This window comes from Lagenorhynchus albirostris, chromosome 4 (genome assembly GCF_949774975.1).
Source record: "Lagenorhynchus albirostris chromosome 4, mLagAlb1.1, whole genome shotgun sequence".
Lineage (NCBI taxonomy): Eukaryota > Metazoa > Chordata > Mammalia > Artiodactyla > Delphinidae > Lagenorhynchus > Lagenorhynchus albirostris.
In genome coordinates this window covers 27,235,975-27,249,297 of record NC_083098.1, presented here as the reverse complement: position 1 = coordinate 27,249,297, position 13,323 = coordinate 27,235,975, and the positions used below count along the sequence as shown (strand labels likewise).

General features: G+C 39.1%; 1 protein-coding gene across 1 annotated transcript in view; it reads right to left on the bottom strand.

Moving 5' to 3' along the window:
- The window catches only part of TMEM184C (transmembrane protein 184C), a 31,656-nt gene extending 18,333 nt beyond the window's left edge, over nucleotides 1-13,323 (bottom strand). Inside the window, exons 1-4 of the mRNA XM_060147718.1 lie at nucleotides 12,642-13,323; nucleotides 4,240-4,370; nucleotides 4,105-4,141; nucleotides 3,250-3,455 (exon numbers count right to left, since the gene is read on the bottom strand). Coding sequence (XP_060003701.1) covers nucleotides 3,250-3,455; nucleotides 4,105-4,141; nucleotides 4,240-4,370; nucleotides 12,642-12,764 — 497 coding nt within the window. The 5' untranslated portion in view covers nucleotides 12,765-13,323. The remainder of the gene's footprint in view (nucleotides 1-3,249; nucleotides 3,456-4,104; nucleotides 4,142-4,239; nucleotides 4,371-12,641) is intronic.

Below are 13,323 nucleotides of genomic sequence, written 5' to 3'. Positions count from 1 at the left end.
ATCAGGGAAGTCCCTGTTATAAGCTTTAATGGAAAAAATATGAAATGTTTAGAAGAAAAGCAGAGGAGAATGGTTTTATAATCCTGGGGTCAGGAAGCATTTTTTGAACAAGACACTAAGTACTTACTATAAAATAAGATTGATAAATTCAACAATATAAAAATTCACAACTTTCATTTATCAAAAGATATAGTAAAAGTGCCAAAGCAGGCCAAAAACTAGAAAAAGATATTTTTAACATGCATTAAATAAAGAATTAGTATCTAAACATATCAAGATCCTGTATAGACAACCCATTAAAAAATGAGAAACAGGGCTTCCCTGGTGGCGCAGTGGTTGAGAGTCCGCCTGCCGATGCAGGGGACTCGGGTTCGTGCCCGGTCCGGGAAGATCCCACATTCCGCGGAGCGGCTGGGCCCGTGAGCCATGGCCGCTGAGCCTGCGCGTCCAGAGCCTGTGCTCTGCAACGCAAGAGGCCACAACAGTGAGAGGCCCGCGTACCGCAAAAAAAAAAAAAAAAAAAAAAAAAAAAATGAGAAACAGAAACAATCATTCCTCAGAAAGGAAACACAAGTGGCTAATAAACATATGAAAAGTTGCTCAACCTCACTACTAATCAGGGAAATCCTTTACACCCTCTTAACAGGCAAACATAAAGAAGTCCTGGTAATTTTAAGTATAGGTGAGACTGTGGTTCAATTAGAAATCTTTTCTACTGTTAATGGGAGAGTAATTTGGTACTGCCACTTCAGCAATCAATTTATCACAAAGTTGCACAAAACCTAAAGACCTAGCATATCCACTCCAAGGTACATACCCTAGGGCAAATTTTTTCAAATTGTGTCAAATGTAATTCAGTAGGCTGTGACCCAAATTTTAGAAACAAGAGGGAGGAAGGGAATACATAGTAAGAGTTAGTACTGTTTCATGAAAACATTTGTTTCATAACAGTATCAAATCACTGGGTAAAATGTTCCCCTCCTCTCACAAACTAACATACATAAAATCTAAAATTCATGAAAAGAAAACTCATTGTGCTCACTGCTTATGTCACAGAAATCAGAGTACAAAAAGCAGACTTAATTTTAACATCTAAGGACTAGAAACTTGCTGTGGCATTTGCATCTTAAAACCAAAGCATTATACTGAATTATCCTCCACAGCAATATTCTGAGTAATGATCATATATATAACACCAGTTATCTAATAGAAGGAGACTGGTAACCTAAAATGTACTTATATACGAGAGAATGAGAAGTTTTATATTACTAAAACCATACCCCCAAACGGCATGGATTTGGTAAATGCTTAATGTCTTCAAAGGAAAGAAAACCTGGGTTACAGTTATGGATGCACTGCTGATATTATTCAGGTAGCAGCTGTCAGAACCTAAGCGTCTCAGGGAAAAAAATGAAACCAACACAGAGTCTTAACAAGAATAAATGTAATTGCTTGTGTAGTTAGGAATAAATCAATTGCACAAGCACAGAAAAGGGAAATTCTGACCTATAGCATCATTTGAAAAAGCTCTGGGGTTGACCACCTGCTGTGATGAGCCAGCCTGAAAAGGCAGCTAGAGCCTCATCTCAGGTTCTGTGTTAATAGAAGAGTCCTGCTTGAAGCCAAGCTGCCGCTGCCACCACCACCACCATCATCATCATCATATTAACCGGACCACTGCAATCTCTTGCATCTATGCCCACGTCCAGTTCAGTCTACAAAGAGTACAAGTAATCTTGGAAACCAGACCTCTGCTTAACATCCTATAATGGCTTCTCACTTGACAATCTCTCTCCTTGATCAAACTTTAGACAGGGCTCCTCTGAGCCTTCTTTTCAACTAGGCATCATCCTTAGGCCCTGTCCTTGGCCTGTGAAGTCAGTCTGAGCAAAAAATCCTGCTAAGACACCCATCATCAGCACACCCCACCCCCAGTTTCTGATTACCCTGGAAATGCGATCAAGCTCCTCTTCCCTCACCCTTGATGTTTACTTGGCCTGCCTTTAGTAAGATTCTTATCAGGCCAGTTTAGAGAGAATCCCCCTACCCTTGATGTCTCCTTAGTAATTTTCCATCCAGTGACCACCCCAATCTCTTTGGCCATAAATCCCTATTTGTTCTTGTTTTATTTGGAGTTGAGCACAATATCTCTCCCCTGATCCTCAACCAACGTTACTTTTTCCTTACTACCCTCTTTCATAGACTCCTGTTCTTTTTCCTTCATAGCATTTCCTGAAATAAGTAACTATATATTTGTGTCTTCATTTAATTCCTAACCAAGCTGTAAGTGCCATTAAGTTCCACATCTGTTATACGTATTATATCTATATAGTAGCACATACTAGGTGCTCCATTTAGTGCTGATGTTGTAGAAATGGTTCCGTACTGCATGGAAGGCAATGGAGCTAACCCTAGGCCATATATCTACACTGATTCCTCCAAGTCATTCCAGTTACACTGGCTTGCAACTTCCACCTACATCCCCTTCTATCAGTGATCAAGTCCTGTTGATTCTCCAGTTGCATTCTCTTATTGTCTCCCTTTCTATTCCAATTTCACACTCCTCTTCAGCTTATCTCACAAATGAACTACTATAATAACCTCCTAATTTATTTCCCCTTCTGGACTCTTGTCCCCCTAACGCATCCTGTATAGTATTGTAAAATTAATCTTTCTAAAATTCTGGCTTCAAATGTTTCCTGCCGAAAAATAAATTCATAGAGTAAATGCAATCTTAGTTTCAACTTAACCTTTTAGGCTTTATTTTCCTTTACTGTCCTACATGAATGTATAATAAGGCCAACTTACATATTACTAGAATAAACATTGCTATTTGTTGCTCTAATTTCATATCAAATGCTGTTTCCTCACCTAGACTACATTCTCCTTGAGTTTTAGACCTGATTTTGCCATTAATTCACTGTGTGACTTGAATAAGTTAATCTCTGCAGACCCTGGTTCCCAACTGTAAGAGGATGTTGATTAAATGATTTCTAAGGTTTTTTCCCCACAACATTTTAATTTTCTATTTAGGGTGAATAATGTAAAAGAAACTATCTTATATGTGTGGGTTATAAAAATGTGTTTTCTTAGTCTTCACACTTGACTATGAACTACATGAGGGTACGGACTCTGTCTTATACTTTTCGTCCTGCATATAGTACTTAACACACTACTTTGCAGAGAAATGATAGTTAAACCCGCTTAAATAAAACCCAACATAAAAGAATTAAAACCAAACATACTTACTCTCCCATAGTCCATGGTGGACAGCAACACAAAGGAGGGAAATGTTTCTGCTGATCTTTGGCTTCAAGGATTAATACCAGATTTGGATACCGGTTAGTTAGGTAATTGGTAAGGAATCCCATAAAGTTGTAAATGACATAAGCTTCATAACATTCTCTGCAGGTATCCACATATATTGCAATGCTGGGATATTTCAATGCTATCCACTATGAAGAAGCACAGATGTTAAAAACAGTTGCAACTACGATAAAATGAATTACCACTCCAATTCATGGTACTCACATAATTAGATCAAACTTTCTAAATTTTATCATTACGAGGGCTACCAATCTGTGAAATGAATTTTTAAAAGCAATAAACATCTTGGATATTGGTAAACAAAAACATTTGTGTTGGGGGTAAATAATGAATATGAAGAGAGAAGTTAAATTATGTACTTGAGTTCTTAAATATAATCTGAAACTTCTTGACACAATCACAGAAAATGATGTTAAAGATATTTTCTTTATATTTAATCAAATTAAAGCAGTTATCTGTAACAACTGCATGTACTAGAATCCACTGGGGAAGATTTCTGTTTTGGTCCAAATAAATATTATAATAAATAAAAAGGATGATAATGTAATTTAAGTATTACATTCTTTAAAGGACTAAGAGCTACTAATCTTAAATTTTAAAACGTCTGCCTTTTCTATGATTATACTTTATCTTCTCTATTAATATTAAAAACAAGTGAACCTTTTCACTTATTAACCTAACTCCTTATTGCCAAATAATATTCCTTTTATTACCTTAATTACAGTTAGCATCATCAAACAAGTTCTTAGTTAATGAGATAAAATGAAGCATACTTACACTATCTAAACTGTATATGGGTACCATCCAAAGAATCCTATTTGGAAAGCAAAACATAAATTTAAAACAGTTCACATCATATTTATGAGATAAGCCAACACAACACTAGTAGAATCAAAACATATAAAGATTTACCTTATTATTGGTTTCTGTAGTTCAGGTTGTGTATAATGCACTAAATGCTGCAATATCACCCAAAGCGAGATAGGTATAGTCAACAGCAAAAAGATTCCAGCAATAAACCAAGCCTTGGTGTGTATTCCAACCTTAATCAGCAAAGAATATGTTAGTATAAGTTCTCTGATATTAAAACTAAAGAGCTAAATAAAATATTTGTATTTAAAACTTTTTATTTATTTGATTATTATCGAGGCTCAATATTTTCCAAATGACTAGTGGCTATTTTTATTACTTCTTCAATAAACAGCCCATTTATGCTTTTGTGGGAGGGGGTGGATTTTTCCTCATGTGGCCTTTTGTAACAGCGCTGTATACATTAAGAATATTAATAACATCATGTCATTTCCCCCTAACTTGTTATTTGCCTTTATATTTGATTATTATGATTGAGGATGTACAAAAGTTTTAAAATTTTCTGCAAGTCAAATCTAAAAATCTTCTTCTGGTTTATTCCTCTGCTTTTATGTCTGGATAAAAATCTGCAAATCAATGTTTTCTGCAAATTTTACTGTTACCCAACATGTTAGTAAAACAGTTACTGATTGCTGACTATTTGCCTGATAACTTTTTTGAGTTCTTTACATGCATCATGTCTTTTGACCCTCCCATTTTCTAATCACTGCCACAACTCCTGTCCAAGGGACCCGCGCTAATATAGGTTGCCCCTCTTATATACAACATTATCAACTCAGGACATTACATTTGCAAAAGATCTAATTTCTTTTTTTTTTTTTTTTTGGCTGAGTTGGGTCTTCGTTGCTGCGTGCAGGCTTTCTCTAGTTGCGGAGAGTGAGGGCTACTCTTCGTTGTGGTGCGCGGGCTTCTCATTGCAGTGGCTTCTCTTGTTGTGCAGCACGGGCTCCAGGCACGTGGGCTTCAGATGTGGTGCGCTGGCTCGGTAGTTGTGGCTCACGGCTCTAGAGCGCAGGCTCAGTCGTGGCACACGGGCTTAGTTGCTCTGCAGCATATGGGATCTTCCCGGACCAGGGCTCGAACCCGTGTCCCCTGCATTGGCAGGCGGATTCTTAATCACTGTGTCACCAGGGAAGTCCCTAATTTCTTTCTTAGGTCAATATCTGATCAACATTTTAACCTCTAAAATCTCAATTTCTAAAAATATACTTTGAATTACCTTATCCTAACATAGAGTTGAAGTAATCCACTCGCTTTCTGGTAAAAACAAATTTAGCTGAAACTCTGTTCTATCTGAGGGGCCCTCAGGAATGAATTTTATGCTAACTTGTACTCCTGCTTTGAAGAATGTGAATCCTTTTAATTAAAAAAAAATGCAAATGCTAACGTTTTAAAGCAAAAAAGGTGGGCATTTATTTTTAGTACTTGAGGAGTTTGAACAGTTAATGGAAAAGGAACTTAAGCCCACAACTTGTAGTTTTTGCTGTTTTAAACAAGATTTTTTTTCATAAAGGGTCAAAGATTAAAGAAGTAGAAAAAAGTATAGAGAACGTATTTTTACAACAATGACTTTCTATATTCAACTGTATGGAAAACTTGAAAAGCAAATAAAAGTCTTGCTGAATGCTGGAGATTAATCAAAGCAGCAAGTCAAAAGCAAATACACAGAGGTGAAGATTCTGAAAAGAACGTCTGAACAATAATTTTTCAGAGATTTTTCCTTGGCTCAGTTTCATTTAAAGTTCAGTACTCATTTTAATGATGACTTAATAATAATATATTCTAGATCTTCATTATAAGGTGATCATTAAGAACAGTAGTGCCAAGTACTTTTAATGCCCACATTTGTTTTTATGATTGCCTTAGTGCCAAAAGGTAGAACTTGGTGGTAGAGTTGAGAGAAAAATTATGTGCTCGTGACTAATGATGGTCAAGTGTCCTCCATGTGCTATAACGAAGAAAGTTCTTTTTCAAATGGTCATAAAACAAGTGACTGGATAAAGAAGATGTGGCACATATATAAAATGGAATATTACTCAGTCATAAAAGGAAACAAAATTGAGTTATTTGTAATGAGGTGGTTGGACCTAGACTCTGTCATACAGAGTGAAGTAAGTCAGCAAAAGAAAAACAAATACTGTATGCTAACACATATATATGGAACCTAAAAAAATAAATAAATAAAAATGGTCATGAAGAACCTAGGGGCAAGACAGGAATAAAGATGCAAACCTACTAGAGAATGGACTTGAGGACACGGGGAGGGGGAAGGGTAAGCTGGGACAAAGTGAGAGAGTGGCATGGACATATATACACTACCAAATATAAAATAGATAGCTAGTGGGAAGCAGCCGCATAGCACAGGGAGATCAGCTCGGTGCTTTGTGACCACCTAGAGGGGTGGGATAGGGAGGGTGGGAGGGAGGGAAGAGATATGGGGATATATGTATATGTATAACTGATTCACTTTGTTATAAAGCAGAAACTAACACACCATTGTAAAGCAATTATACTCCAATAAAGACGTTAAAAAAAACAAAACAAAACAAACAAAAAAAGTGACTGGAGAATAGAGTCATTTCACTATAGTGATTCCAAATTTTTAAAATCTTGCATCATAGAGTTAGTACCAGTTTTACATTGCAAGTGATGAATCAGTTTCAGAAAAACATCACCTGTCCACATTAATGCCACTAATTTGAATCACTGGTCTTATAACTGTTTTGATTTTAAGCTATTTAAAAAGCTGTGTGCATAAGAACTGAACCTATTTTATGTGTGTACATATTTAGGTGACATTATATGTAACAAGTCAACTCTAGGTATCTGTACAAATTATTTATATGATTATTACATTTATTTTAATTTACATTTATCTCTAAATAAATTATTCACATTTGAGACACACTGATAGAAGGATACAATTAATGTTAAACTTATCAGCCATAAGTAGGGTTTATTGGGCTCACAAAACAAGGAAGAGGTAAGTAGTGTAGATTTTTTTTTCCTAAGGTAACTTGAAGAAAGCAGAGAGGAAAGAAAAAGACCATTAAAGACCAGCCTCCAGGAGTGAGTTAACTCACTCAGCCAAAGGCTTTCAGAGCAGAGAGTTAAAGAGAAACAGGAGAGTGCTTTCTGGGCCCACCTGTCCTGAGGGCAAGAAGGGAGCACTTCCACAGAGTAGCTACTTGGAACATAGGACCAGCAGGGCAGGGTGAAACGAATGCAGAGCAACGTGACATCATGTGTGCATTTATTTTTTATTTTATTTTTTTAAAGATTTTTTTGATGTGGACCATTTTTCAAGTCTTTATTGAGTTTGTTACAATATTGCTTCTCTTTTATGTTTTGTTTTCTTGGCCCCGAGGCCTGTGGGATCTTAGCTCCCCGACCAGGGATCGAACCTGCACCCCCTGCATTGGAAGGTAAAGTCTTAACCACTGGACCACCAGGGAAGTCCCTGATGTGTGCATTTAACTTACATGACCTCACTTAAACATGCTCAACCAAGTAAGAGAATGAGAGAGATGGTTTAAGTAGTGCAGATGGTCACCTGGCCACTCCAGTCATGAGTATATGCCCCATGGACATGGGATGGGCTAGCCGAACCTCCAGTTTTCTACAACCTTAGTTCCCACTGAGTTCTCACAGGGTGAGCATTGTGATTCTGATGTTTAAAAGACAAGTATTTTTCATACGAAACTGTCCCTAAACATGTCAATTACTTTTTCTAGTGCTCGATCAGATGCATTATAACTTTGCTTTAGGTGTTCAGCTGTGAAGCTAATCCCAATGAAAATGCTATCCGAAAATGCTATCCCAGAACTGTTGCCCCACTGCAACAATAGTGATGATATTTTAAAAACAATAGTAATAATTCAGGCTTACTGAGCACCTATTATGTGCCGGGCACAGTGTTATGCATTTTAGAGACATAAACTCATCCAGTGAATAATGAGAATGATTGTATATTAAGTACTTAGCATAGTGTCACTTTAGCCACTTATCCGTCTCAGTTTTCACATCTGTAAAACGGGGGTAATTCCTATGCTTCAGGACTATTAAGAAGATTAAAGAAAATTATACCTTATCTTAGGGGCATGCTGTGGTTAGTGTCTCTAACACCTTAACAACAAAACACAATGGTTGGGTGGGGTGGGGGTGGGGGACCCTCCCTTAACCCACACTCCTCTCTATCTACTGTGCCACTCATTCTCCTGAGTCAAAAAATACTCAAAACAAACAAAATGAACAAAAACTTGTCTTCATATTTTTTAAATTAATTAATTAATTTTGGCTACATTGGGTCTCTGTTGCTGCGCGCAGGCTTTCTCTAGTTGTGGTGAGCGGGGGCTACTCTTTGTTGCAGTGTGCGGGCTTCTCATTGCGGCCGCTTCTCTTGTTGCAGAGCACGGGCTCTAGGTGCGTGGGCTCCAGGAGTTGTGGCACGTGGGTTCACTAGCTGTGGTGCACGGGCTTAGTTGCTCTGCGGCATGTGTGATCTTCCCGGACCAGGGCTGGAACCCGTGACCCCTGCATTGGCAGGTGGATTCTTAACCACTGCGCCACCAGGGAAGTCCCTGTCTTCATATTCTGATACCACTTATTCACTCCACATTTATTCTTCAAACAACTCCCTTTAGTTTCGGACCTGATACCTCCATAGAAACCATGACGAGGATCACAAATGACCCTCCAATGGATGGCTCCGCAGCAGACTGTTCACTACTTTGTCCTTCTGTTCTGGCTTCCACGACACCCCTCTCCTGGCATCCTACTTCCCCACTGGCTGCTGCTGCTTTTTAAAGCTCCTATTCTTCCCTGTGACCTATAGATGTTGGTGCCAAATCCTCTGCTTTTTCTTCTTCTTCTTCCCCTTTATAATCTCATCCATTTTTATGGCTTTCAACACCATCTCTGTTCTGACAACTCATATTTATATCTGCAGCTCAAACATTTCTGAGCTCTAGACTTGCATTTCCAACAGCATATTTGACGTGCCCATGTGAATGGAATGTCTCTCATATACCCTGAACTAAGTGTCCCAAACAGAACTCAAATGCTTTCAAACCTGTCTTTATCTATCAAGTTTCCATCTTGGTAATTGGCATCACCATTTACCTTGTTGTTCAAGACATAAAACTCAGAGTGGTTCTTGATTTCCCCCTTTCTCCCACTGCCTCTCTTCCCGAATCCAATCCAGTGTCAAGCCCTGTTTCTTCAATTCCAATGATACTTAAAATTCACTTTTCCATCTCTGTTTCTGCTATTCTGACTTGGGCCATAAGTCATCGTAGCCCAGGCACCCACTACCTCTGAACTATCTTAAAGAACTTTCTAACTTCTTCCACTTCCACTTAATTTTCCATAGGCTGGTAGAGTTGGCTTTTGAAGATGTGTAATAATGTTGCCCTGCTTGTTCGCTTTTTAGATCTTTTTTAGTTTCCTCAAAGCATTTTACATAATTTTATTTTATTGATTTGTTTTTGCTGGTTGTGTTTGTCTCCATCACCAAGTTCCATGAAAGTAGGTGCCATGTTTCTCTCTCTAACCATACAGAATACCATCCTGATTTATCACTGGGACTCAAATAATCATTTATTAAGTATCCGATATTTGAGAAGAAGGAGAAAACAAGATAAAAAATGTATCCTGTTAGATGGTGGTGAGTCCTAAAAAATAAGAAGAAGGGAAGAGGATATCAAGAGTTGAGGAAGTGAAGCTTGCGATTTTTAAACTGGGTAGCTGGGTGACATTGAAGTAAAAACCTGAAGGACACAAAAGAATGAGAATACCATCTGGAGAAAGGCATATTATGACATGCAAAGGCCCTAAGGAGGGAGCCCGCCCAGTATTTGAGCAAAGCAGGTGTGGAGGAGACACAGGAACTGAGGAGAGAGAGTCAGAGGGCGGTGAGGTGGGGGTGGTCTCAGATCATGTTGGGCTCCAATGCCATAGTCAGGAAAACTGGCTTTTAATCCAGGACTAGGAGTGACTGGAAAACCTTCAGAGGACACACATAACGTGACTTCTGTTTTAACTGGACACTCTGGCTGGTATGTTCAGAACAGTCCAGGGAATACACGATGAGAATCTGGCTCAGGATGTTAGCAGTCGAGATTGCAGATTAAAATTGTCCTTAAAAGCCCGTACTGAAAAAGTACAGTTGACATCAGTGATGAAATAAAAATTTACATTTTAAGGCAAGACAAGAAATATTTACACATAGAACTTTTTCTCTGCCCTTTGGCCTCCTCCCTCCCCTCTAGATGCATCACGCATCTGCATTATGCATTAACCAGACCTCCTCAATGGCAGAAATACCTGCTCAACCATAGTGATCACTTTTTCTCCTTCTGGTACCAGCCACATAATTCCTTAGAAGATAACATTCCTTTTTCAATTCTGAAAGGTGTCACGGTGACCCACCACTAGCCTTGTCAGTGCAGACATCTCTGGTGAGCTTTATGTGCAATGCCAATATATCATTCCCCTTAAAGACAGCGATTGGTGCAGAACAGACTGGTCAGACGACCTGGGGAGATACCGGGCCATACCTAACGAAGTTCGTAGCTTAATACTTACTTATGACGTTATTAATGTTACTAGCTAAATTACTTGTCTTCTGCCTGTTTTACAAGATTATTGTTTCTTGCATTACCAAATGTGTGACTGAGACTCAGATAAAATTAATGATGATTAGGCCACTTGAAACAACTGACCAAATATATAGTTCTATAAGATCCATAACCGTAATCGTGTAACTTCTTCTATATGGGAAGAGGGAACAACAAGAAGAGGGAACCGTTTCCTGGACAGTAACAGTAAGATAGGTGGCCCAGAGGCTTTTGGTTATTGTTAACAGAGCCTCGTCCAGTAATAGCACATTGAGTGGCCTATCAACAAAATCCTCACCTGACCTGGGAATTAGCATTCCTAGCCACATGGGACAAACTGGTCGAAATGCCTCCCAAACTTTGGCTGAAATTGAGACCGAAAAGGAAGGGATCGTAAAATAAAGACTGCTGCCCACCATCCAGTTCTACAAGAATCAAATCACTAGCCACTGAGGCTATACACCCTGAAAGGAATTTGGGGTGTGTGTTGGGGCAAGATCAGGATGAGGCACTCTGTGCTCTGGGAAAACTTGTCTTCAGATAGATATTTTCAGGAGAAAATTTTTATGAACCTGGATTCTTGCATCTTCCCATACTTAGAAAAGCACTAAAACCATTAACTTAGATGTCTGTTCCTCATGACCTGTGACCTTCTACCGAGATGTGCGCTTGACTGCACATACCCCCTTTGCCAAAATCACGTATACACTGGCTTCCCCCTTTATCTCTTCAGAACAGTCCTCAGAGCTCTCTGAGAGACTGTCACCCGGGCTATAATCCTCAGTTTGGCTTGAATAAAATTTTCCGTCTCTTTCTTAATTTTTTGTCATTGACACCAACAACTAAGAGAAGTCTTAAATTAGGTTATTATACATAGTATTAATCTTTAAAATAGTTCCTATATTTCAAAGTAAGAAATACTCCAAAGTAAGAAATCCCTATTTGTATTAAGATGTCTATATATGAATTCTGGTAGACAAATTATGGAAGTAACCTAAATATCTAACAAACTAGAAATACTTAATGTAGTGTAATATTATAGTAATATTAAGAATAACTATATGGACTATGCTAGTTTAGAAAAGTCAACCAAAAAAAATTGAGTGAACATACAGAAAACAAACATATATTAAATGCATTTCATTTAATTACATAAAGATTGTTCCCACACAAAAGGCCTAAAATAGCCATGGTCTTATCATAACTCTTGTGAAATAGTTGTTTCTAAGTAAAAATACTTCCCTGGATTTTATGAACTTCAAACTTAAAAGCTCATTACAATTTTTATAAAGTACTTAGTTAAATATTTACCTTGGGGTCTTTCAGCTTATAGTACTTTACTGATGTCATAATAAGAATATGACATCAAAAAATATACAAGGGACTTTTTTCAACACCTTTGTTAAGAGTTAATTTCTAAAGTAAAAACGAAGTTAAACCAACTCGAATCCTTTAATTCAGGAAGCTAGTTAAATGCTAATAAAATTCAACACCTGGTCTTTAGATCTAGTTAAGTCTTAATATTTAAACAGATCAGATTTCAGAAGTAAAGTTACCTTACTTTCAGGATATTGATCAATGTTTGCAAAACAGTGCTCTCCGAAGCAGCTATCTTAATATATTTTATTTTCTCGGTCCTACCTTCACGAGTAGCATGGTTTGAAAAACCGTTAACAACCAGAAACCAGACAGGTTATGTCACGGGTTCATTACAGGACATGGTTTTCAGGATATCAAGTCTGGAGCATCCGGGATAAAAACAGGCTACCTTAGCTGGGCAGGACGGTAGAAGAAAGGGTAGAGGCGGATGGTGCGGGACCCTCTTACCTCCAGTTTTTGTAATTCCCACACGCATAGGGGAACCGCAACCACTATGGACACCAGATAAATGACCACCGCTAAAGGTCGAATCCACTGTCTCCAGTTCCTCCAGGTACAAGTGCAAGGCATGTTTCCGCATAAATCAGCTCCGAGTAGCAAGGGAAAATAGCTCGAAGGAGATGGTAATGGGGTCTCTGTTCTTTGGCTGTTCTGTCGACTCGCATACTACGGAAAAACAGCCGTGGAGCGACTTCACCAGCTGGAACCGCCTCCTCGGCCCACGCTGTGCTTTCTATTGCTGCTACTGCTGCTGCTGCCACAAACGCGGCGGCTCAGGGTACTACTGGGGAGCAGTGCGGTCAGCATTCTTTCTTCCCCACCTTGCAACTACCCTGTTCTTCCGCGGTGGAATCCCCGACAGAGCCGCTGCTCTCACCTAGGAATCGCCCGGAGCTCCGCCTGCAGCATGGCCTCGAGGGGAGAGGCGCCAAGCCGGACCGGCCTGTAGAGACCCTGCAATCAGTTCGGTTCTGCCCCGCGGCTGCCTGCCCGCTCACTCTTTTCTTGGGCGGTGAAGTTCCCTCCCTCCCGCGCTCGCAGGTGTCTGCTCGGCCGATTCCGCTGATAGATAAGAGATGAAAACTTACACCCACCAGCCGCAGGATTTCTTCACTGGTTCCCACGGGCC